This window comes from Scyliorhinus torazame, chromosome 16 (genome assembly GCF_047496885.1).
Source record: "Scyliorhinus torazame isolate Kashiwa2021f chromosome 16, sScyTor2.1, whole genome shotgun sequence".
Taxonomy (NCBI): Eukaryota; Metazoa; Chordata; class Chondrichthyes; order Carcharhiniformes; family Scyliorhinidae; genus Scyliorhinus; species Scyliorhinus torazame.
This window is the reverse complement of record NC_092722.1, coordinates 56,856,310-56,882,240: the sequence shown is the minus strand read 5'-3', so window position 1 is coordinate 56,882,240 and position 25,931 is coordinate 56,856,310. Positions and strand designations below refer to the sequence as shown.

The 25,931-nt window shown below is 46.3% G+C and overlaps 1 protein-coding gene across 4 annotated transcripts in view; it reads left to right on the top strand.

Annotated features, from left to right (window-relative positions):
* The window catches only part of kif17 (kinesin family member 17), a 164,113-nt gene that overhangs the window by 131,909 nt on the left and 6,273 nt on the right, over positions 1-25,931 (top strand). For 3 of the 4 annotated variants that reach the window (XM_072478507.1, XM_072478504.1, XM_072478505.1), the window contains exons 9-12: positions 2,271-2,446; positions 4,135-4,363; positions 7,161-7,419; positions 11,842-11,912. In XM_072478507.1, the coding sequence (XP_072334608.1) occupies positions 2,271-2,446; positions 4,135-4,363; positions 7,161-7,419; positions 11,842-11,912 (735 nt within the window). The remainder of the gene's footprint in view (positions 1-2,270; positions 2,447-4,134; positions 4,364-7,160; positions 7,420-11,841; positions 11,913-25,931) is intronic. The other variant, XM_072478506.1, reaches the window with a different exon arrangement.

Sequence of the window (25,931 nt, the reverse complement as noted above, 5' to 3'; positions counted from 1 at the left end):
CCATCTCCTCCTTGATCTTAGCAGCAGCAACTCGATTCCCTCCCACCCCCCACCTAGGACCCATCCTAGCTGGTTTACTCCCCCCATTGCACTTCCGCAAGTCAGCTGACTCCTGCTGACCCCGGCCACTCCCGCCTCCCCTTCGACTCCTCCCATTGTGTGGCACACCCTCCTCTCCCGCTCCCCATTAACAGGCTCTCCCCCTCCGTTCTAAGCGCGGGAAACAATCCTCGCTTCCCCGCCCCGGTCCCGCCCCCCCAGTCTTCGGTGCAGGAAAAAATCCCGCGCTCTCCACCTACCAGGCCCCGCCACCAACCAAAACAGTGCCCAACCCGCCCCATCCACCCTCCCCAACCCGAAAGAGAAAAACACAGAGAAAAAGAAACCCAAAACAATGCAAAGGCCCCCCCCCCCCCCCCCGAACCAAAAATAGGCATAACATATCCACCGCAGTCCCCAATCGCCCATCCCGACCCTCAGTCTGTGTCCAGCTTCTCGGCCTGAACAAAGGCCCGCGCCTCCTCCGGAGACTCAAAATAATGGTGCCGGTCCTTGTAGGTAACCCACAATCGCGCCGGCTGCAACATGCCAAACTTCACTCCCTTCCTGTGCAGCACCGCCTTCGCTCGATTGTACCCGGCCCTCCTCTTCACCACCTCCGCACTCCAGTCCTGATATATCCGAACCTCCGCGTTCTCCCACCTGCTGCTCCTCTCCTTCTTGGCCCACCTGAGCACATACTCCCGATCGACGAACCGATGGAACCGCACCAGCACCGCCCGCGGAGGCTTGTTAGCCTTGGGCCTCCTCGCCAACACTCTATGGGCCCCTTCCAGCTCCAGGGGCCCCTGGAAGGACCCCGCTCCCATCAGCGAGTTTAACATCGTGAGCACATAGGCCCCCACGTCCGGCCCCTCCAGCCCCTCCGGGAGGCCCAGAATCCGCAGATTCTTCCGCCTCGACCGATTCTCCATCTCCTCGAACCGCTCCTGCCATTTCTTGTGGAGCGCCTCATGCGCCTCCACCTTTACCGCCAGGACTAAGATCTCGTCATCATTGTCAGAGATCTTTTGTTGAGCTTCTCGGATCGCCACCCCCTGGGCCGTCTGTGTATCCAGCGGCTTATCAATAGAAGCCTTCATCGGCTCTAGCAGGTCTTTTAATCTCTCGGAGGCAGCGCTGGATACCCTCCCGTTGCTCCTCCGCCCACTGCCTCCACGCTGCCTGGTCTCCGCCCGCCGCCATTTTGTCCTTCCCTCCCTTCTTCTGGGCCACCACCACCTTTTTTGTCACCCCGCTCCTAGTTAAAGCCATATACTGACGGGGAACTATTATTAACTCCTTCCCACACCGGGAAACGTCGAAAAAGTGCCCTTGGGGGCCCTGAAAAGAGCCCAAAAGTCTCGAGACGAATCCTTTTGGCAGTGTTCGCTTCACCGATCTGCCCCAAAATGTCTGGAAACTCCTGAAAAAGGTCTAAGAGTCCGTTCCAGACGGGAGCTGCCGAATGCGTGACCTACTCCTCCATGGCCGCCACCAGAAGCCTCGTCCCCGCTTCTTCAGTGGCCTTGGTGAGATCTTTTCACAGTTGTTCCCTCTGCTGTTAGAATTCACTTTTGATAAAGGCCCTCAGGTCAGTTTGCAGCTTTAAGCTTGCCCTTCCCCCGCCTGCATGCTGGAAAAGGCCCTGTTTATCCTGTTGCAGCCAAATCTTTTACTGTTTCTGCCGGGTCTGGTAGCCAAAAGACATAACATTCCTGGGGGACACTGTCAAGGGAATGTTGCAGTCTTCTTCCCACACCGGGAAATGTCAAACAAATGCCGTGGGGGCCCTGTAAAAGAGCCCAAAGGTCCGTTCCAAGCGGGAGCTACCGAATATGCGACCTAGCTCTGCATAGTCGCACCCGGATGTCCCTATTGCTTACTAAATGAAGTGAGTTCTTCAACCCCAGATAATCTGAGTGTCAGAATTATTAGCACCTTCTTTACCACACTTCCACCACATAACAGTGACTGGAACCAATATGCCTATTAGCAATTAATAAAGAAAGCAAAGAATTTGTCATACATGTGCTCCTGTCTGTCCTTAACACTTTAATATTAACAACTTACTTATTACCTACAAATAAAATTAGCTCGCAATATGCATTTTAATACATATGAGTGTATTTTCAAAATTAATGTTATTATTCATTGTGGAAATTGCTGAATTACTTGACAAATGATACATGTTTCTTTCAAAATTTAATTTTCTTGTCAAATGTTTCAAGCTAATTGAAGCAGAGCCTGAAATAGCCATGCAGGACAGCAACAAGAAAATTACACCAATTAATGAAGAGCAAAGCTCTCCATTAGATCTGCAACTGCTCAAGGAAGAAATCACAGCTGGATGTTCTCCAGCTGGTTCATCACCCACCACCTTAGATCAGGAGGAAGTACTTGCAAGGTCTGCTCCATAAATATGTCTTTATTACCATAAATAATATATACTACTTTTATTAAATATGACTGTTATTTATTTCATATTTAATTATTTATAGGAACATAACCCCTGCAAGTTCCCCTCCAAGTCACACACCATTCTTACTTGGAACTATATCACCGTTCCTTCACTGTTGCCGGGTGAAATTCCTAGAACTCCCTTCCTAAAAGCTTTGTGAGTGTGCATACACTATATGGACCATAGTGGTTCAAAACGGCAGCTCACCACCACTTTTTCCAGTACAATTGGGGATGGGAATTAAATGTTGGTCCAGCCAGTGGTGCCCAATCCCATGAGCAAATGCAAAAAAATTGCACACGTAAGATGACTCAGGTCATGTGTGTGTGTGTGTGTGTGTGTGTGTGTTTTCAATTCCTTGCCTGAGGCAAGGCACATCACCTGCTGTCAACACATCTCAGAAAATTGCAGTGGTGTGTGTGTCTCTTTAAATATCACTTAAAGGTATATTACTGTGCTAGCTGAAGATCAGGGACGGGATTCTCCACTCCCGCGCCAAAGTGCCCACGCCGTCGTGAACGCCGTCGAGGTTCACGACAGCGTGAAACGGCCCCTATCCCGACCGATTCAGGGCCCGATAATGGGCTAGGAGCGGGGCCGCGTCATTTACACGCTCCAGGCCTTGTCGCCACGTAAAGGCGGCGCCGCATACATGACGTGGCCGGCGCCGCATAACTGGCGTCACCCGCGTTTTGGGCTGGCCGTTCGGCTCATCCGGGCCTGAGAATAGCAGGGGTGCCGGAGAATCGCCATTTTGGGTGTCTCGGGACTCGACGGGGCCGTTCCCGCCGCTTGGGAGAATCGCGGGAGGGCATCGGACCGGCGTCGCAGGAAATTTTGGCGGACCAGGCGATTCTCCCAACCGGCGCGGGAGTGGAGAATCGTGCCCCAGAACTCTAGCTTTGTTCATGAGAAAGTCCTTAACTCGCAGATGTCATGGTTCCAGTATTTCAGTTCCTGGAGAGTTTTATGTATATTTCAAAAGGCAGCCTAAGATGTGCTGGAATTTCTAAAATGTATAATACAAAAAAATACATTAGAAGTGTTTTCTGGGGTATCAGCCAGTCTCCTGCCAAAATTACAGCCGGAAACCCAATGGAATTTCAGAACACACATGTATTGCCTTTCACATGTTCACATTTTACAATCAATTAACAACTGTGACTTCACTTCAAAAGTAGCAAACAAATCGCATTTATCCATAAGCAGTAATAGAGATAAGTTAGTTAATCTGCTTTCATTAATGTTTCTTTGAGTCATGAATGTTGACCATGGCACTGAGAACGCCCTGCATTTCTTCAAATAGTGCATGAGATCTTTTACATTCACCTGGACAGGCAGATGGTCAAACATCTCATCCTAAGGTTGATACTTCTAACAATGTAGCACTCTTAGTTTATACTAATCCTTATGGTTTTTAAACTCATGCCCAACCTGACATTTAATAGTTTTAATGGCTCCCATGGCTCACTGACTGGCCTTATGTAAATGAGGCTGCTATCTCTAACTCGCAGCTGTCTCTTCATCACGGGTACAAACAACTGATTGCTGTGCTCCATTAGTTGGTCACCTAAAAACCAAATTCAATTTGAATGTGAAGACCAATTAGTAATACTTTCTATTGTTTATTGTAGGTTGAAGATGTTGGAGAATGAGGTTGTAGGTGGAGAGCAAGCCAAAAATACAGAGCTGAAGGAGAAACGAAAACGGCGGAAGAAGTATGCTGATGAACGAAAGAATCAACTTGCAGAAGCACTGAAGCACACAGACAGAGATGATCCTGCTATCTTGATCAATGTGTACGAATCTATTCAGGATGAAGTTCGAGCAAAAAGCAAAAATATAGAAAACCTGCAGAGAAAGGTCCTGCTTTTTCTTTGTAGTTCCCTCCTACTCTTTCATTTTTCAGACATTTGCCTGTACATGATAGCAGGACTGATTAATAAAATGTTGAAAATCAAAAAGAAAGGAATAGGAAGCCCACTCACAGAACAAGTCCTGAGAGTAAAGGCTTTTCATCTAGCCAAGGAAGCAGTTGTGCTCTTTCAGTATTCAAAGCCTTCCCAGCCTGTGAATTTCACAGAAGGTTCACTCCTCACTGTGTTCTTGCTTTGCTGACCCTTAGCTTTCGGAGCACTGCTCCTTCCTCAGATTCACCTGAGGAAGGAGCAGTGCTCCGAAAGCTAGTGATTTGAAACAAACCTGTTGGACTTTAACGTGTTGTTAGACTTCTTACTGTGCTCACCCCAGTCCAACGCCGGCATCTCCACATCATTGCTGACCCTGGCAAGTTCCACTTGTGCTGGCTGTTAAAGCCAGTATGCTGGATTAAATGTGATTTTCTCTTAACAGCTGGGTGCAGATGTTGAACGCCCAACCCCATCAGAAGGGGGTATCATTAAAATTCTGCCCATCAAGGTGTACAGTTTATGATAAAGTTACTCAGTGATGTAATTGACAAACTAACAAATGCTACTCTATTAGAAGTGAAACCCCTCCCCATTTTCTGTGGGCACGATGTCTAATAGAAGCATCCGTAATCCTGAAACCAAGGATTAAACCTCTAGATCTTCACAGGTTATGTGTATAAACACAGCCATTTTGCATACAGCGAGATTCCACATACAGCAAATCAATAGATGATGAGATGATTTGTTTTTGCTGCTGTAGCCTGAGGAAGGAATGCTGACCAGGATATCGATAGCTTTTCATGCACTTTCAAATAATAATAATCTTCATTAGTGTCACAAGTAGTCACACTGTGATGAAGTTACTGTGAAAATCCCCTAGTCGCCACACTCCGGCGCCTGTTGTGGCACACCGAGAGAGAATTCAGAATGTCCAGTTCATCCAACAAGCACGTCTTCCGGGACTTGTGGGTGGAAACTGGAGCACCCGGAGGAAACCCACGCAGACATGGGGAGAGCGTGCAGACTCCGCACAGACAGCGACACAAGCCAGGAATCAAACCCGAGTCCCTGGTGCTGTGAGGCAGCAGTTCTAACCACTGAGCCACCCTAGTACCTTAGGATCTTTTATGCTCACTTGAACAAGAAGAAAGGTTCCCAGTTTAACATGCTACCTGAAATGTGTTTTTTGAAGTTACGAATTGAAGAAATTCCATTACAAAGAATTTTTCTTTTTACTCTAATCAACCTGTTGCTCAACTCTCTGTCCCATTCTCCTTTCTTATTTACTTCCTCCATCCTCATTTCTCGTGATTGCTCTGTTTCTCCTGAACTAGGAGATTAATCTTAGCTTGATGTTAAACTCCACAATACTCAATTCAACAAACTTGTTCTCACCTTCCTATACAAGGGGCATAACATGGATAAGATGGAATTGGAGAAAAAGACAGTAAATTTTCAGATTACCAGAATTCAGAACAAACCCAACCCTATTCAGATAGAATTTACATTGGCCCATAGCTTCCTTGGAGTGGCAATCAGTGTCGGATTGGCACTATGAGCCTACTTACCTACGTACATTTTCAGCCATGCCTGTCTTGCCCAATCTTCCACTTCAGGCCGGACAAGTTCCAGCTGCGCAGCTGTCCTCAAGGCCCAGTGTTGAATTCCAGCAGGGTTGGATTTAAGAAGATACACTCCCTTTTTACAGCACTAGCTGACGTAAACCAGGTAAGTTAAAAGGTCCCATTGAAACTGACAGGCCAGGGAGAAAGTAAGTCTCTTAAGATAAGTGGATACAATTTTGGGGGGGGGGGGGGGGGGTGGTAGTGGAGGGTGAGTGGAATCAGAGGTTGGGTGGAGAGGGGGGATCGTAGGTCAGCGGTGGAATTGTAGGTTGGGGAAATGGAAGTAGTGGGGCTGATGGCACCTCGGGGGGGGGGGGGGGGGGGCAGGTGGAGACTGAAGGGAATAGGTATCTCTGATATCTCGGGAACGGAATGTTAGTGGGGCATGGGATGACAGACCTCGGGGAATGTGGGAGGTCGGAGGTGGGGATGTCAGAGTTAGTTGGACCTTGGGGCAGTGTTGGCGGCCGGTGGTCTATGTGATATGGTGATAGGTCCAGTTGGGTTGGGGGGAATCCCATGGTGAATCAGTGGGGTTAAATCGGTGAGTAGGTTGGGGGGAGTCCCCTAGGGGGTTGGGTGGGTCTGGGTCTTTACAATAGTTGCCCAGAAATTAGAAGAGGCTTTAATTCTTCTGAATTTTTCTGGTTAACTATTTGTGGAACACAGCCAGAACCATCCAAAGTTTACGATTTAAATCGCATTTTCAGGTGGTTCCCAGTGCAGGGCAATTGCCCATTGGAAGTTTGCACTTCTACGCAATTGCCATGTAAACCCTTACCTGGGAAGTTCTGAGAGAGATTCCTCAGTGCATTTTTGCAGTTCTACCCCAAATCCGACGCTGGGAAGCTCGGAAGTTATGGCTCATTGTTTATGCTTCACATGAACCTCCTCCCACCTTACTTTATCTCATCCTATCAACATATACCTGAAATTCCTTTCTCCCTAACTTACTTCCCTAGCTTCCTCTTAAGTGCAACTATATGTAGCTAACTTCCACATTTACATCACAGTTTGAGTAAAATATTTTTTTCCCCTGGAATTCCTTCCTGGATTTATTAGTGACTGTCTTATATTTATGGAAAGATTTGTTTGTTAATCTGTTTATCATTTATCTTGCTTAAGCTCAAAGTTGCAGAGATAGAAATCTCTGATCTCCAATCTGAATTTGAATTTGAGCGTATCGACTATCTGTCCACTATAAGGAAGCAGGAACGGGAAAACATTCTGCTGCAGCAAGTCCTGGAAAGGGTCCAGCCATTAATCCGACGTGAGTGTAACTACAGTAATATTGACAAAATAAAGCGCGAAAGTGTTTGGGATGAAGAAAGTGGTTGCTGGAAATTACCAGAAACAGTTCTTCAGAAGATCACTCTTCCCTCTGGTAAGTGATAGTAAACATCTTTAGCTAGAGAACCTTTCTATTTCTAATGCTCACTCAGAAATATGCCAGTATCGCCAGAGACAATGTTGTGAAGCATCTTTCAATGTTTTTACATGTGTCTGTGTTTCTAATAAAATGCCATCTGAAGTGAAGGACTTTCAAAGACAATAACAACATTTATCTAGCACCCTTAAGTGGCCTAAGGCACTTCACAGGAGCAATATTAAACAAAATTTGACATTGAGCTACATAAAGAACATTAGGACAGGAAGAAGGTAGGTTGTAAGGAGCACCTTAAAAGGGATCGGAGGAGGGCAGCACAGCGGCGCAGTGGGTTAGCCCTGCTGCCTCACGACGCCGAGGTCCCAGGTTCGATCCTGGCTCTGGGTCACTGTCCGTGTGGAGTTTGCACAGTCTCCCCGTGTCTGCGTGGGTTTCGCCCCACAACCCAAAGATGTGCAGAGTAGGTGGATTGGCCAAGCTAAATTGCCCCTTAATTGGAAAAAATTAATTGGGTACTCTAAATTTCTAAAGGAAAAAAAAAGGGATCAGAGGGGCAGAGATTTTAGGAAACATTCCAGAGCTTAAGGGTTAGGCATATGAAGGCAACGCCATTAATTATGGAATGATTAAAATTCGGGATGTGCAAGAGGGCAGAATTGGGGGAGCACAGATATCTTGGAGAGTTGTAGGGCTGGAGGAGGTTACAGAGAAAAGAAGGAACAAAACTATAAAATGATTTTAAAATGGCGTCCTGATCTCTCGCTACACTGAGGAGTTACAGCAAGCGGAGCTTCTCGATGTAGAAAACGGGGCTATGTGTGGTCTCGCAAACACACTCGCTATGTATGGGACTTTGTTCCCATTTAGTTGAATCACGCCTATGGGCTGGAATTTTTCGGCCATTCTCACTGGTGGGATCTTCTGGTCCCGCCGACGGCAAACCCCCGCCTCAGGTTTCCGGGCCAATGGTGGGTCTCCGTGAAACACGCCACGAGGGTGCATGGAAAATCTGTTTGCAATCAGTGACTGAGAATAAATAGCTCAAAGAGCACATTAATAAACAGTAGATGTAACCCTCTGCCAACCTGAGAATCTTTAAAAATCTAGTAATATTTAAAATATATAACGGACTTATATTTCCACAAGCAATCCTTCTGTGTAGAAAGTAGTTATTTTGTTTGTTATTTTGCTATTGATGACATCAATCAAATACTCTTTCTCTGTGCTCTACTCTATATGCCACCCCCTCTCCCACCATAATGTGGAAGCCTGGGTGGACCACCTCCACTTGAGCCAATTTATAGCCACATAAGGGTCATACTGATTTTTGAAGGCTGTTTTAGCACCCTGTGCCTAATGGAGACCTGCTACAATGGTAGCCATCCTCTTTCCCTCCTGAACCTGTCCTCTACCTCACTAGGGCCTGCCAGACTAGCCCTGGTTAAACAACCAACTCTCCCTTTAGTCCAACTCCATTGAAAATTGTCATTGGGTCTTGGATGCATTCCCACCAGTGATCATCGCTCCAGGCCAACTGATTGGTATTGGAGCTCAGCTAAGTATTCATAATGAGGCCTTCTGGATACTGTTTAAACATAAATTCTCCAGATGATCTCATTATGAATTCCTGCATCAGTTGCATGAAAGCTTATATTAATTCTATGACTCACGAATGGACCAGCTCAGCACGGGTCTGTTCACGCAGGCTGAAGTGGTGTGTTAGGTTTGACTGATTGTAATCTTTATGTGGTTGTAATAAATTATTCTTTCTTGGATTTTTTTTTAATGTCTGTATGCTTATTTCAATAAGATTAAGAGGTGTGAAGCGGGGTAAAGCTTCTGTTATTGAAACTGAGGGTATTATTTAACGGAGGCAATGGGGGTCTTACCTGCTGCCTGGAGAGTTTGTAGAAGTCCCACATCGCCTCCTTTGGGGAAGGCCCACAGAATTAAATGATAATCGGGTACCTAATTGGGCAGCCATGGGCCTTCTCTGAAATCAACAATCTCAAGGGTGGAAATCCAACTTCTCTGAGAACTATCAGTCAGTCAGTGTCTGGAAGCTGTTCATTGCTTGCCAGCGCCACCGAGGCAGTGGTGGCTGCTGTCAGTATTGCACACATCTGAGTTCAAGGATTGCTGAGGGGCCCAGGCTACAATTTAGTCATGTCAGGATGGGATTGCAGGATAGGCATTATGTGGCATGGCAGAGGAGGGATCAGCGCAAGGGCAGAAGGTGTCTCTCCACAGGCCCCTCTTTCCAATGCTGAGTCCCTTGATTAAGCACTGGTTTTAAACAAGGGAACTCCCTGGAAGCCTACACGTAACGCCGATAGGGTTTTCGTTTTGGGTCTCCCACAGGTCAACCACCCACCATCTGTGGCAGCAAGATGAGGCCCTTAAATGGGCATTAATTGCCCACTTAAGAGCCCCAATTGGCAGCGGACAGGGTGGCCATCCATAAGCCTTCCAGTCCCAGACTTAATCGGGGCAGAATCAGGAAGGTAAAGGAGTCCCCACACGCCACCCTCCTGCCTGGTTACATGCCACTCCACCACCAACTTGCCTCAGGGGAGGATATTAAATCTGATTGACTCTTTATAAGGGTCTAAAAGCAGCCTTTTTTTCAAAGCTAATTTCTCAAATGATGTTTCTTTTCTTGAGCATTTCAGGATTTGCCATTGTTGTCACATATTTCATTGGTTCTGTGCATAGTGCACATTCAGTGAATGAGCATGGAGGAAATAGGGGGATTGGAAGGGGCATGGGAGCTATGAGAGGGTATGGAGGTACCTGGGGCATATGAGGAAACAATAAGAGATATAAAGGAACATGAAGGGAGCATGGGGGATATAAACGGTCATGTGGAGACAGTGGGGTGAGTTGTTGAGGAGTGAGAACTAGAGGGCCTTCAACCGTTAATATAACTGGGCCGAACCTCTACTGAACCAAAGGTGAGCTTGCTCTCAAAGGGAGCACATGTCGGAGACAGAGGGCTGAATTTTCACTGACGAGACAGGAAGCTTGAGTCTAGGAATTTTCCAACTTGGTAGACACACCTCCATATAAATGACACCCACAGGCAGCATGGTGACACAATGGTTAGCATTGCTGCCTCACGGTGCCGAGATCCCAGGTTCGATCCCGGCTCTGGGTCACTGTCCGTGTGGAATTTGCACATTCTCTCCGTGTTTGCGTGGGTTTCGGCCCACAATCCAAAGATTAGCAGGGAAGGTGGATTGGCCACACTAAATTGCTCCTGAATTGGAAAGAATGAATTGGGTACTCTAAATGACACCCACAATGCACCAGTTTGGCTGCTGAGAGGTAGAGGCAGGACTGACCTCAGAACCATTTTGGAGGCAGCCACAAAGACGGGTGAGTGTCGAGGAAGGCTGGTAAGAAGGCTCACCTTAGGTTCTCTGGAACCTTTGCCCAAATTAAAGGTCGTAGACCCGGTCTTCACTCCTCAACAACTCAGTTGAATGAATCTGAAACTACGCAGATTTAGAACTTGTTATGGCTTTTGGGACAGTTTAAAATAGTGTAATTCAAGAATTATATGGATGATTATTTCTTGTGCTCGTTTGTATCTAATTATAATTATTGTAAGGAAAGATGGGTGGCCTGTGGTGTAGTGGTTAGCACTGGGAGTGCGGCGCTGAGGACCCGGGTTCGAATCCAGCCCTGGGTCACTGTCCGTGTGACGTTTGCACATTCTTCCCATGTCTGCGTGGGTTTCATCCCCACAACCCAAAGATGTGCAGGTTAGGTGGATTGGCCACACTAAATTGCCCCTTAATTGGAAAAATATAATTGGGTACTCTAAATTTTTTTTTTTAAATTATTGTAAGGAGAGTTGTATCTAATTCTAATTATTGTAAGGAGAGTTAACAGCTACTTGTTTTTACCAGGGTGAGCAACTCTTGTAGCAGAAGGATACTCTGGCATGGGAGTCTGTTAGGGTGGGGGGTTGCTGCCGTGGCTGAGAGCCTCGGGGATGGGTGTTGGGGAGATTACATGAAAAACAGCATCCCAAATTCATGCAACCTGGGACACGAGGCAGTTTGCTCAATGTGTGTGTGGAAGTGTGGTGGTATCTACCCTTTGGGGTGCAAAAGAGAGCACAGTGGGAAAACTATGCAATCTATAATGCTAGAGACCATGATAAAAAGAGTAATTATCAGTCTTGCAACGTGTGATTCCCTCAATGCAACGCAAGAAGCCACAAATTCACTGGAGATTCAGGACTGCTTGGAAATGGCTTTATTGAAATAGGGATTGTAAAAAGGTTCACACATACCACTGCTATATTTGCTAATGGATCAGAAGTTGAAATGAAATAAGTTAGGATTGGAATAAAGTATCGTTCTTTGCGGTGTACAAGTTATATCTTTAATAATTTGTCTTTATTTTCAGCTGGCTCTAGTTTAACGCCGACTAAACAGGGAATGAGAGTCGCTACTAATGAAATTACAGATTGTTCAATGGTAAGGGTCACACACAAATTCATTCAAATTCTATACAGACTACCAGAAATACTTGTTCAACTCAACTGAAATTAACTTTGCTTGAAAATTTATAATACTGAACAGGAGCTGTAAGTTTTGATCGTACAAACTATTTTGAGGAGCAAATTGCAGAATATGGTCTATAGGCCTGAGCTGATAAGTGGCAAGAAACATTTGTGCTACACAAATTCCAGGCAATTAACATCTCTAATTACTCCACCCCCACGGGACTTGCCTCCTTTCAAAGCGTTTCTGCCACCTACAGGGCACAAATCAGCAGTGTGATGCCTGCATGAGTGGAGCTCCAACTGTATTCCATAACCAGCGTAACTTGGCAGCAGTGTGTACCAACCATAAGATGCATTGCAGCAACTATCCAAGTCTCCTTTGACAACATTTCTCTAGCAGGTGACCTCTACCATCTAGAAGAATAAGAGCAGCAGGTACATGGAATACCACCGCCTGCAAGCTTCCCTCCAAATTACACACCATCCTGACTTGGAAATATATCCCCATTCCTTCATTGTCACTGGTCAAAATCTTGGGATTCCCTTCCTAACAGCACTGGGGGAGTTGATTCACCACAAGCACTGAAGAGGATCTCAAGGGCAATTAGGGATAGGCAATAAAAGATGCCAGAGATATCCATATCTTGTAAATGAATAAATAAAATAAATGTTTGAGTACAGGTTATTTAACAAGAAGGGGTCTAAGGGAACATTCTATCTGTAAAACTTTCTAGACTTCTTTCAGGAAATATAATTAGGTAGATTAAAGAAAGTGGTGGATAAAATATTGCTGAGTGTAAGGTCTGAGCAGTGCTTGTTTCAGTAGTCCTTGGCGATTCAATAGTTCATTCAGTAGCCAGCTTACGTTCACTGTCAGCATTACATAGGTGGAGTACGAATCAGAAGGTTGTGGATTCAAACACGCATGCAAATTGACTATCACATATCCCACAACATGACAAATATTGCACTTCAAAAGTACTTAAGTGTCTGTAAAGTGCTTTGGGATGCCCTAAGGTGATAAAAGTGTTAAATAAATCAATTTCTTTCTTTCTGAATCTAGTAACGTGTTTTCTGCATTTTGGAGGAAAAATTTAAGTTCAAACAAAACTATTAATTGTGGGGTTCATTGTTTATGTAAAAACAAATTTCTTCAACAAAACATGTGGGGAAGAACTTTCTACCCCTTTGCTATGTTTTCTAGGACAGGGTTTTTCAAACTGCAGATTGTGACCTGCGGATGGGTCGAGGGCGGGTGACGGGAGAGTTATGGAGCGTCCAGTTGCAGAAGATCCCAATGGCCGCAACTGGCTTTTAAGAATGCCAGCCACAGACTTCCGGTGTGAGTGTATGTGTCACATAGTTACATAGAACATACCGTGCAGAAGGAGGCCATTTGGCCCATCGAGTCTGCACCGACCCACTTAAGCCCTTACTTCCACCCTATCCCCGTAACACAATAACCCCATCTAACCTTTTTGGTCACTAAGGGCAATTTATCATGGCCAATCTACCTAACCTGCACGTCTTTGGACTGTAGGAGGAAACCGGAGCACCCGGAGGAAACCCACACAGACAGTGACCCTGCGGGGAATCGAACCTGGGACACTGGCGCTGTGAAGCCACAGTGCTATCCACTTGTGCTACCGTGCTGTCCTAAATGGGTGCACTTTTGGCAGCTCCCGTTCGAGGCGGTCTTTTTCCTGATTGCCGGGCAGATGTTTAGAAGGAAAAAGATGCATGTTTAGAAGGAAAAAGATGCAAGGGTGGTGGAGGAAGACTATACTCCACCGGTGAATGGATTTGTGGACCGTAAGTGGATTTAGAAGAAAGGAGCTGCAAGAGCAAAAAACTCTTCATGCGACACAGGGAAAGACGGTGGAGAGCAAGGGGTCAGCCCGACCAGTCCAATGGTCAATAGAGCAGTTGGTGGAAATTTTGAATGAATGGTTCAACCAACCAAGATGGGAGACTCAGGAGGATCTGGCAACGGTGGTAGACCCATTGAGAGCGGGGATCAACACTGTGAAGCTGAGGTTGGAAACCCAGAGCCAGGCATTCCAGAAGGTGGAGGTGGCGGTGGGGGAGCACGAGGAGCAGCTTACCTCATTGGCGGCCAAAATTAGGATGTTGAGAGATACCCAGAAGTGGCTCAAGGAGAAAGTGGAGGACCTGGAGAACCACTCCCAGAGGGAGAATTGTGAAGATGCCAGAGGGCATCAAGGAAGCGGACGCTGGCTCTTGAGAAGCTGTTGGGGGAGGGGGCCTTTGGCCGGTCCCTGGAGGTTGATTAGGCGCATAGGACACTAAATAGGAATCTGCAGGCGAACAAGCTGCCAACGGCGATGGTGGTGAGGTTCCAATAATTCCTGGATAAGGATGAGATTTTGAGCTGGGACAGATAGACGAGGAGATGTCCTTGGTGGGTAATGAGCTCCGGGTACACCAGGACCTGGGTGCAGAACAAGCCAGGAGGAGAGTGGGATTCAACCGAGTCAAGACTGCCCTTTTTAAGAAAGGGGTGAAGTTCAGCCTGCCTCTGGGTGACCCACAATGGTCGCGAGTATTATTTTGGAGCACCGGAGGTATTGTTCTGTTTCTTGCGGGGTGTCAGAGGAGAACCTCTTTTCACTCGGGTCGTTTTTCTTTCTTGTGGGGTTCTTTGGTGCAATGCTGGAGGATCATGCTGGGTGAGTGCACCTTTTTTCTTATTGTTATTGATGTTTGCAGCATGGAAGTGCGTGAGCGAGGGGGAGGGTAGGCTAGCTGGGCGGGCGAGTTCACGGGAGTAGGTGATTAGAGTATTAGAGGGAGTTGGGATTGTTGTTTTTCTTAGGGAGGTTGGGGGGGGGATTGCTGACAGGGGGTGGGGGGGACTGATGACAGGGGTGGGGCTGTTGAAGTGCGATAAGGAGGGGGCTGGTGACGGTGGGCATCCGAGGATTAGCCTGGAGGGTCTTGGGACGAGGGATGGCCCAAGTGGGGCTATGGCTTGATCTGGTGGGGGGGAGGGAGTGAGTGAAGGTGGAGGGGGTTACCCCCCCCCCCCGACTGATCACATGGAATGTGAAGGGACTGAATGGGCCCGTCAAGCGGCCGCGCATGTTAGTGGTTTTGAGGAGCTTAAAGGTGGATGTGGCATTTTTACAGGAAACGCACCTGAAGATCAGGGGTCAGATTAGGCTAAAGAAAGGGTGGGTAGGCCAGATCTTCCACTCAGGATTAGGCATGAAGACGCGTGGGGTAACGGTGCTAATAAATAAGCAGGTAGTGATTGAGATGGGGAATATAGTAGCAGATTTGCGGGGGGGGAAGGTTTGTGATGGTGAGTGGGAAACTGGAGGGGATGCCAGTGTTCCTGGTGAACGTCAATGCCTCAAATTGGGATGACGTCTAATTTATGAGGCGGGTGCTAGGGAACATTCCAGACCTGGACTCGCACCGGCTGATAACGGGGCGGGGGGGATTTTAATACAGTTATCTAGCTGAAATTGGTACGGTTGAGTGTGCGGCCGGGAAGGGTATCGGCGGTGGCGTGGTAACTGAAGGGGTTTATGGAGCGCATGGGAGGAGTGGACCGTGGAGGTTTGGGAGGCAGCCAGCAAATAAATTTTTGTTCTTCTCCCATGTGCACAGGGTGTACTCCCGGGTCGACTACTGCTAGTGGGTGTTGCCGGCTCGACGTATTCTGCGATTGTGGTGTCAGACCACGCACCGCATTGGGTGGACTTGCAAGTGGACAGGGGAGTGCCCAACGGCCGCAGTGGAGGTTAGATGTGGGAGTGCTAGCAGATGAGGAGGTGTGTGAGCGGATGGGGCCGCTATTCGGGGGTGAGGAGGTGTGTGAGCGGGTGAGGGCTGCTATTTGGGGATGAGGTGGTGTGTGAGCGGGGAGGGCCGCTATTTGGGGGTATGTGGAGTTGAATGATATAGTGAGGTTTCGGCCGCCATGCTTGGGAGGCACTTAAGGCCTCAGAGTTTATATCGATATGGGCACATAGGGACAAGACGGAGCGGGCAGAGATGGCAAAGCTGGTGGATAAAATCCTACAAATCGATATGAGTATTCGAAGGACCCGGAGGCTGGGTTGTTGAAAGAGCGGCAGAAACCTCAGATGGAGTGTGGGCTGGTGTCCATGGGTAAGGCAGTGGGGCAGTTGGGGAGGGCCAGAGGAGCAGTCGATGAGTATGGGCAGAAGGCAAGTAGGATGTTGGCACATCAACTGAGGAAGCAGGAGACAGTGTGAGAGATCGGAAAGGTGAAGGATAGGAAGCGGAAAGTGGTCTTAGACCTGGTGGGGGTGAATGGTGGGCAGCACGGTAGCATCGTGGTTAGCACGGCTGCTTCACAGCTCCATGGTCCCAGATTTGATTTCTGGCTTGGGTCACTGTCTGTGCGGAGTCTGCAAGTTCTCCCCGTGTCTGCGTGGGTTTCCGCCGGGTGCTCCGGTTTCCTCCCACAGTCCAAAGATGTGCAGGTTAGGTGGATTTGCCACGATAAATTGCACTTAGTGTCCAAAAAGGTTAGGTGGGGTTACTGGGTTAGAGTGGAGGTCTGGGACGCTCTTTACAATGGCTGGTGCAGACTCGATGGGCCGAATGGCCTCCTTCTGCTGTAAATTCTGTGATTCTGTGAATGGGGTTTTTGAGGACTTTTACAAGAGGTTATGCGAATCGGACCTCCTGGCCAGTGCGGTGATGGGGGTGGGGGAGCGAGTGGGTGGGGGGGCGGGGAGAAGAGAGAGAGAATGAGGCATTTTCTGGACAGGTTGGAGTTCCCCAAAGTGGAGTAGGTGGTAGAGAGCTGGAAGCACCCACTGGACTGATGGAGGTTATGGGGGCGATGCAGTCAGGGAAGCCCGGGCCTGGATGAGTTCCCGGTAGAATTTTATAAGAATTTCTTGGGAGACCTGGGACCCTTGCTGGTAAGGACATTTAATGATGCGAGGGAGAAGGGGGAGCTCTGCCCTCCACATTATCTCAGGCCTCAATATCCTTAATTTTGAAGAAGGAAAAGGACCCGGAGCAGTGTGGGCCCTACCGTCCAATATCACTGCTGAATATAGATGGCAAGTTGTTGGCAAAGATCTTGGCCTCACTGATTGAGGGCTGTGTGCCGTGGGTGATAGGGGAAGACCAGACGCCGTTTGTAAAGGGAAGGCATCTGTGGCTAACGTTAGGCATTTGTTGAACATTATAATGATGCCCTCGGAGGGTCGGAACGTGGAGGTGGCAGTCGCTATGGACGTGGCGAAGGCCTTTGAATGGGTAGAATGGGAATATGCGTGTGAGGTACGGGGCGGTTCGGGCATGAGTTTGTGGATTGGGTCCAGTTGTTGTATCGGGCATCGGCAGCGAGTGCAAGGATGAACTGGGTGAGTTTGGGGTATTTCAGGCTGCATCATGGGACGAGGCAAGGATGCCCATTCTCCTTGTTCCCTTTGCCTTGGCGATAGAGCCATTGGCAATGGCGTTTAGAGAGTCAAGAGGGACTTCCAGTGGCGGCCATGGAGTAGGAGGTTGCACATTTGGTAGCTCCCGCTTGTGATGAAACGTTTGGACCTTTTCTCCCGTTTTTTTTTGGAATTTCACTAAATAAAACTAGTGCCTGAGGCCTACAAAGATTTAGAAATTTAAGGAAAGAACTTGGTCAAACAGACATGGAGTTTGAAAGGATCAAACAGAATAATTTTGATAGGTGGATAAGGCTTTGAAAATAGACCAAACGAATGAAGCTCTCGGAGAAATTATTCTTTTGGAGGAGTTTAAAAATTCAATTCCTGATGTAGTGAGAACTCGTGGAAGAGCAGAGGGTTAAAACTGCGAGGTTAGCAGCAGAAATGGCAGATGGTCAGCACGGTAGCATTGTGGATAGCACAATTGCTTCACAGCTCCAGGGTCCCAGGTTCGATTCCGGCTTGGGTCACTGTCTGTGCGGAGTCTGCACATCCTCCCCGTGTGTGCGTGGGTTTCCTCCGGGTGCTCCGGTTTCCTCCCACAGTCCAAAGATGTGCACGTTAGGTGGATTGGCCATGATCAATTGTCCTTAGTGTCCAAAATTGCCCTTAGTGTTGGGTGGGGTTACTGGGTTATGGGGATAGGGTGGAGGTGCTGAACTTGAGTAGGGTGCTCTTTCCAAGAGCCGGTGCAGACTCGATGGGCCGAATGGCCTCCTTCTGCACTGTAAATTCTATGATATGATTATGAATTAGTTCATAAATCAAAGCTTGGTTTCCTACATCAGTTTCAGTCTGTGAGGGATAGAAACTGAGGAAAAGAGAAATACTCAAGTGGTAGAGGTAAAGGAGATCTGATGGGAGATAATAAGGAGAGTGTGTGTTATAACCTGCCTGCTTACCATTGGCTGGGGACTAATGACAATCCCACAATCCTCTGGGAGTATGAGCTTCCCCAATGAGGGGGGCGGAGAAACCATTAGTAAACCCCATGTATAAATAAAGCTGGCCAGTTTGGAACCAGCAGGAAGTGGTAAAACAGGATAAGACAGTGGGGTTTGTTAAAGTGGTAAAGGAAAGCCCAAGTGAAGTGAAGGAGATGCAGAAGATTGTACAGCCTGATCAAAAGGTGATTGATAGAAAGTGCCAGATCTCTTTAAAGAATTTACTTGTGTGGGTAAAGTTTATTCATGTGTACCTGAAGGAGCAGGTAAAGAAGTCACAATTTTAAGAGATACGGGAGCTAGTCAACCTTTAATGGTAAGAGATGAGGAGTTATGTAGTTTGGGAAGAATATTGCCAGAAAAGGTGGTAATATGTGGAATTCAGGGTGAGAAGCGTAGTGTTCCATTATATACAGTAAGGTTGGAAAGTCCAGTGAAGAGTGGTGAAGTGGTAGCAGGAGTAATAGAGAAACTATCTTGTCCAGGAATAGTTTATCTTGGATAATGATATAGCTCGATCGCAGGTGGGAGTGATGTCTACTGTGGCTGATAAGCCAGTGGAAAATCAGGCAACTGAAGTGTTGAAGGATGAATATCCTGGGATTTTTCCGGATTGGGAGTAACAAGGTCACAAAGTCACCGGTTAAGACAAGAGGAGAAATCAAAGAGTGAAGATGACATTGAAGTGCAATTATCAGAAACGATTTTTGATCAGATGGTTGAAAAAGAACAAGAACAGGTGGAGGATGAGGCGGGTATTTTTAGTTCAGGAAAATTGGCGGAGTTACAACAGAAAGATATAGAAATAAAACGGATGTATCAGAAAGCATACACGGAAGAGGAATCTGAGTGTTATTACGGTAAAAATTATGTCTTGATGAGAAAATTGAGACCGTTACATATGCAGGCAGATGAAAAGTGGGCAGAAGTTCATTAAGTAGTTTGGCGGTAGGGTATAGAAAGGAGGTGTTGCGAGTAGCATATGAGGTACCAGTGGGAGGTCATTTGGGAGTAAGGAAAACTCAAGCTAAAATACAAAAACATTTTTATTGGCCTGGACTACATAAAGATGTAGTTAAATTTTGTTGATCATGTCACACAGGTCAAGTGATAGGGAAACCTCAGGCAGTGATAAAACCAGCACCCTTAATACCCATTCCAGCATTTGAGGAACGATTTACAAGAGTCCAAATTGATTGCATAGGACCACTTCCTAAAACAAAACGTGGGAATCAATATCTTTTAACTAGAATGGATGTGTCTACTAGGTTTCCAGAGACCATTCCAGTATGCAATATTACAGCTAAAAAGATTGTGGAGGAGTTACTTAAATTCTTTACTAGATATGGACTACCCACAGAAATACAATCGGATCAAGGATCAAATTTTACCTCGGTTATTCAAAGAAGTTATGGATAGCTTAGGAATAAAACAATTTAAATCAACTGCGTACCATCCAGAATCGCAGGGAGCGTTAGAAAAGTGGCACCAGACATTAAAGACAACGTTGAGGGCTTATTGTCAAGATTATCCAGAGGATTGGGATAAAGGAATTCCATTCGTACTCATGCAATTAGGGATGCACGTAATGAGTCAACCAAATTCAGTCCTTTTGAACTAATTTTTGGTCATGAGGTAAGAGGACCACTTAAATTGATTAAGAAAAAATTGGTGAGTGAGAAATCGGAACTTACATTATTGGATTACTTGTCACATTATTGGATTACTTGTCAAATTTTAGAGAACGATTAAATAGAGCAGGTAAATTGGCTAGACAACATTTAAAAGTTGCACAAAATGTGATGCAACGGGTTGCGGACAAGAAATCCAAAGTTCGTAGTTTTGCCAGTGGATATAAAGTTTTAGTATTGTTACCAGTGGTAGGTGAACCTTTAAAAACAATGTTTTGTGGACCTTATCAGATTGAAAGGAAATTAAGTGAGGTGAATTATGTAGTACGAACGCTGGATAGAAGGAAAACTCACCGAGTGTGTCATGTGAATATGCTTAAAAGGTACTTTGAAAGGGAAGGAGAGCAAAAGGAAGAGGTTTTAATGATTCTAACTCAAAGTGACGAACCAAATCCAGATGTCTTTGAATTTGACATTCCTCAAATTAAATTGGAAAACGAGGATGTTCTTAAAAATTGGGATAAATTGTTGAGTTACATATAGCCATAGTCAGGAAGTGGGTAGTAGGGGAGGGAGCAGATGGAGGCAGCCTCTTGCAAAGACACTAGCTTAGGGGCACTGTTGATGGCACCTCTGCTGTTCCCACCAGCCAGGTACTCCACGAGCACAGTGGTGGTGCTGACCCGGAGGGTGTGGGGACAATGGCAGCAGCATCTGAGGCTGAATAGTGCTTTGGCTTGAGCACCGATTTGCGGGAATCACAGGTTTTCCCCAGGGGGGCTAGGCTCAGGGTTCCAGGGGGTGGCGGCGGGCGGGGATTGAGCGTTTTGGAGACCTATTCGTTGGTGTGGGGGGGGGGCAGCCTTTCGAGCTTGGAGGGATTGTTAGAGGAGTATGAGCTGCCCAGTGGGAACGGGTTTCCAGTACTTACAGCTGCAGGACTATGTGAAGAAACAGGTGGTGTCCTTTCCCGACCTGCCTATCCCTGGGGTTGCAGGACAAGGTGGTGTCAAAAACAGGGGTTGGCAAGGGCAGGGTGTCAGAGATTTATAAGGAATCAATGGACTGGGAGGGTGCCCCTATAGGAGAAGTTAAGCAGAAGTGGGAGGAAGAGCTGGGGAGAGATTTGGAGGCTGGGTTGTGGGAGGAGGCTCTGAGGAGGGTGAATGCATCTTGGTCGTGTGCTAGGCTTAGCCTTATTCAATTCAAGGTAGTCCACAGGGTGCATATAACGGTGGATAGAATGAGCAGGTTTTTTGAGGGGGTGGAGGATCGGTGTGCAGGGGGGCCCGCAAACCATGTCCGCATGTTTTGGGCCTGTCAGAAACTGGAGGGATTCTGACGGGTTTGCGGACGTTATGTCGGAGGTGTTGGGGGTGAAGGTTATCCTGAGTCTAGAAGTGAAGATTTTGGAGTGTCGGAAGACCTGGGAGTCCAGGGGGCGAGAGAGGCCGACGTTTTGGCTTTTGCTTCCCTGGTAGCCTGGAGATGAATCCTGTTGGAATGGAGGACTTAGGGCTACCGAAACTGGGGATGTGAGTGAGCGACCTCGCGGAATTCCTTAGGTTGGAAAAAAATCAAGTTCACCTTGAGAGAGGCTGTGAAGGGTTTGCCCGGAGATGGAAACAGTTTATCGACTTCTCCAAGGATAGTGGGGGGCGGTGTTCTAGGGCCAAAAATGAGGCAGGGTAGGTGGAGGGTGGGGCGGTTGAGTGTCATATGAATTCCTGTTTGTTCTCTTTTTGGTTGTGGTTGTGTTTGATGTGTGTATATAAATGCCTTAATAAAAACATTTTTTTTAAAAAAAAGAATGCCGGCCGCAACCAGCTTTTAAAATGAGAATGCCGTCCATTCCCACTTTTAAACGCAAACAATGTAGTCATCCCCCCAGAATCGGCAGCAGAGAGCAGGTCACTTGCCAGACAAGTATACTGATGTCACATCCCCTGTACGTTTGTGGTTTTTGCCTCAAAATCACAGAGGAGAGATTCCTCCATTTTCTATCTGCAAACTAGCAAGCAACAGGACTGTAGAACTGAAGGTGGATTGTTTTGTTATAAGGAAGAGAGGGGCAGAGACACAAACAGGCCAGGATCTTACAACTGAATCTGCTGGAGAGAGCTGCATAGGAGAATCCAAGGCAGGACAAAGCAATGCTAGTGTGAGCTGTATACAGAGCTCTAGGAACTCTGGTGAACAGCCGACAAAGAAGAAACTGAAATAGGGAACAAAGCATAATAAAGATGATTTCTTGAGGTATGGCGTTGTTAATTGTGCCAATGCAAATCAGGATGTAAAGCCCATATGTGTTATATGCAGGGAAGTACTGGCAAATAAAAGTTTAAAACCCTTAAAACTTCAAAGGCATTTGAACTAAGCATGGCGAGTTAGAGGACAACCCTCTTGATTTTTTTCAAAGGATGCAGCGAGAACTTAACCTTAAATCGTCAGCTGAAGTGCTTAGCAGAAATGTAACATTGACTGATAAAGCACAATTAGCCTCTTACATGTAACTTACCCTGTAGCTAAAGATAAATGCCCCACACTACAGCTGAGGGATTAATTCTCCCTGCAAAATTAGGAATGGCTCATATGGTCCTGGATGAGAGGTCAGCTGAAAAACTGAAATGCACCCCCCTTAGTGATAACACAGTGGCTCGCCGAATTTGTGATATTGCTGAAAATTTATAAGTCCAGTTTATTTCTTATTTAAAGTCAGCACAGGAGTTCTCAATACAATTGTATGAAAGTACAGATGCTTCAAATTGTGCAACCTTGCCAGTTTACATTAGGTATGTTTGGCACAATTAATTTATTGAGGAGTTGCTGTGCTCCCGGACATTATCAACCAGCATGATTGGCGTACAGATTTATGAGCATTGAATAGTTACGTGGTTGAAAAGTGGAGGCTCGACTGGGTTCATTGCGGAGGAATCACAAGCGATGGGGCAACCAATATGACAGAGAAAAACAACAGACTTATAATACAGATTTATAATAATTAATAATCTTTATTAGTGTCACAAGTAGGCTTACATTAACACTGCAATGAAGATGAAGTTACTATGAAAATCCTTTAGTTGCCACACTATGGCACCTGTTTGGGTACACTGAGGGAGAATTCAGAATGTCCAATTCACCTAACAAGCACATCTTTTGGGACTTGTGGGAAGTAACTGGAGCACCCGGAGGAAACCCATGCAGACACGGGGATAACGTGCAGACGGTGACCCAAGACGGCATTCAAACTCAGGTCCCTGGTGCTGGTAAAAGCAGGGAAGAAGCTGTTTTTGAACCTTTTAGTGCGTGTTCTCAGACTTTTGTATCTCCTGCCCGATGGAAGAAGTTGGAAGAGTGAATAACCCGGGTGGGAGGGGTCTTTGATTATGCTGCCCGCTTTCCCAAAGCAGCGAGAGGTGTAGACAGAGTCAATGGATGGGAGGCGGGTTCGCACGATGGACTGGACCGTGTTCATGCCTCTCTGTAGTTTCTTAGTCTTTGGCCGAGCAGTTGCCATACCAGACTGTACAGCCAGATAGGACGTTTTCTGTGGTGCATCTGTAAAAATTGGTAAGAGTCATTGTGGACATGACGAATTTCCTTACTTTTCTGAGGAAGTATAGGCGCTGTTCTGCTTTCTTTGTTGTAGCGTCGGTGTGGGTGGACCAGAAGAGATTGTTGGTGATGTGGACACCTAGGAATTTGAAGCTGTCAACCATCTCCACCTAGGCACATTTGTTGCAGATAGGGGTATGTACGATACTTTGCTTCCTGAAGTCAATGACCAGATCTTCCGTTTTTCTGACATGGAGGGAGAGATTGCTGATGTTACACCACTCCACCAGGTTCTCTACCTCCCTCCTGTATTCTGACTTATCATTGTTCGAGATCCGACCTACTACGGTCGTGTCATCAGCAAACATGTAGATGGAGTTGGAGTCAAATTTTGGCACACAGTCGTGTGTTTATAGGGAGTATGGTAGGGGGCTAAGTACACTGCCTTACAGGACCCCGGTATGGAGGACGATCGTGGAGGAGGTGTTGTTGTTTATCTTTACTGATTGTGGTCTATGGGTCAGTAAGTCGAGGATCCAGATGGAGAGGGAAGAGCCAAGTCCTAGGTTTTGGAGCTTTGACATGAGCTTGGCTGGGTTAATGGTGTTGAAGATGGAGCTGTAATCAATTAATAGGGGTCTGATGTAGGAGTCCTTGTTGTCGAGATGCTCCGGGGATGAGTGCTGGGCCAGGGAGATGGCATCTGCTGTGGACCACTTGTGGCGGTATGCGAATTACAGTGGATCAAGGCATTCTGGGAGTATGAAGTTGAAGTGTCTCATAACCAACCTCTCGAAGGGGGTCGGGTGCTTGTCAGAGTTTACAAACTGAGATATGAAATCCACACTTTCATATCTTGAGAAATCATCCCGTCTGATTTATTTGCTGATTAAACTTGGATGTTAACTCTGTCATACCTTGCAGACATCTTTTCAATTCTAAACAAACTGAACCTCAAATTGCAAGGGAAGGATGATGGTTGCTTTCGGCACTGTGAAGAAATAGATGCTTTCCAAAAGTCATTGAACGTTTAGCAAGTGCGAGTACAAAGCCAAAACGACTACATGTTTCCCACACTGCTACAACACATCAAATAAACAGTGGTAGTAAGGGAATTGTCAATAGACTGGCAAGTCTTATTCAGTGGGATCTGGTTGCATTGATCAACACTTTTTGTTGCTACTTTCCAGAGGAGAAGTTTCAGATTTTGAAAGAGAAGAGGTGTGTGAAAAACTATTTTTGAGTTTGACACCCCAGAGTCAATTATAAACTTACAGCTGACTCCAAATGAAGAGACTGAATTCCTGCACTTTGTGACAGCATATTAAAAACATGCCACAAGTCCATGAGGCTGTCAGCATTCTGGAGTTGCAACTCTGAGGAGTATCCAGTGCTGAGTCAAACAAGCATTTTGTTAGTATTGCCCTTCACAACGACCTAATGTGAGCGGTTGGATTTTCCATCCTCACAAGGATGAAGACAGCAAAGGAACCAGCTGAACTCTGCACCTGATATGCGCATTACCCTCTTCTTCTGTGAACCAAAGTGAGATCATAAGGACCAAGCAAGCTCACCTGTCACATTAAAGGTAAGCAAAAATGGTGGATCGTGAAGGTCGGCTGGCATAGGTCCCAAAGGTCAGCCGGTTGGTAAAAGTGGGTACTGGGAAAAAACGTTTGAAAAACACTGTTCTGGGATAACTTCCCACCAATAATAAATCATTATTGTTATTCATATGAATCACTTTCGCCTAATCTGATTAGGAACACCACACAAGTGAAGGCCTCATTCTCCTCCAAGCCACTCACCATATTAACTTACAATATATCACCATTTGTTCATTGTCATTGTGAGAGCACCTTTACCAGATGGTCTGCATCCTATGAATGAATAATAAAAAATGACAAATGAGGATTAGGTGACAAGATAAGAACCCTGATGTTCGTAAAAGAGCTGACATGACAAACATAGCTGCACTGATCATGAAGACACAACTAGGAAGGTTAAGTCTTGATGAACAAAACCTGAAGATCAGTTTTTGTGCATTGACAACTAAGTGATTTCATTATGGTAAATAAAATAAATATGCACGCTACTTAAAGTGATCTGAAACAGTGCAAAATTGATGTCAATTAATGTGAACAACGGTCTCAAGATAAGCAAACTCGGTGAGAAACCATGCATGAAGGGACCCTTGAGGCATGTTGCACTGTTGCTGAATGTAAATACAAACTCAGGAAGTTTCGCTTGAAAAGTCAATATTCCCAATCTTGTGTATATAGGATCTGCAGTTCAATTTCATTCCGAGCGAAATCAGATCCCATCAGTTATTAAACAACTCATTGCAGAAAACGAGATGATATCCCAGCTGTCTCTATCAGTATTGAAGAACGGTTGACAACAT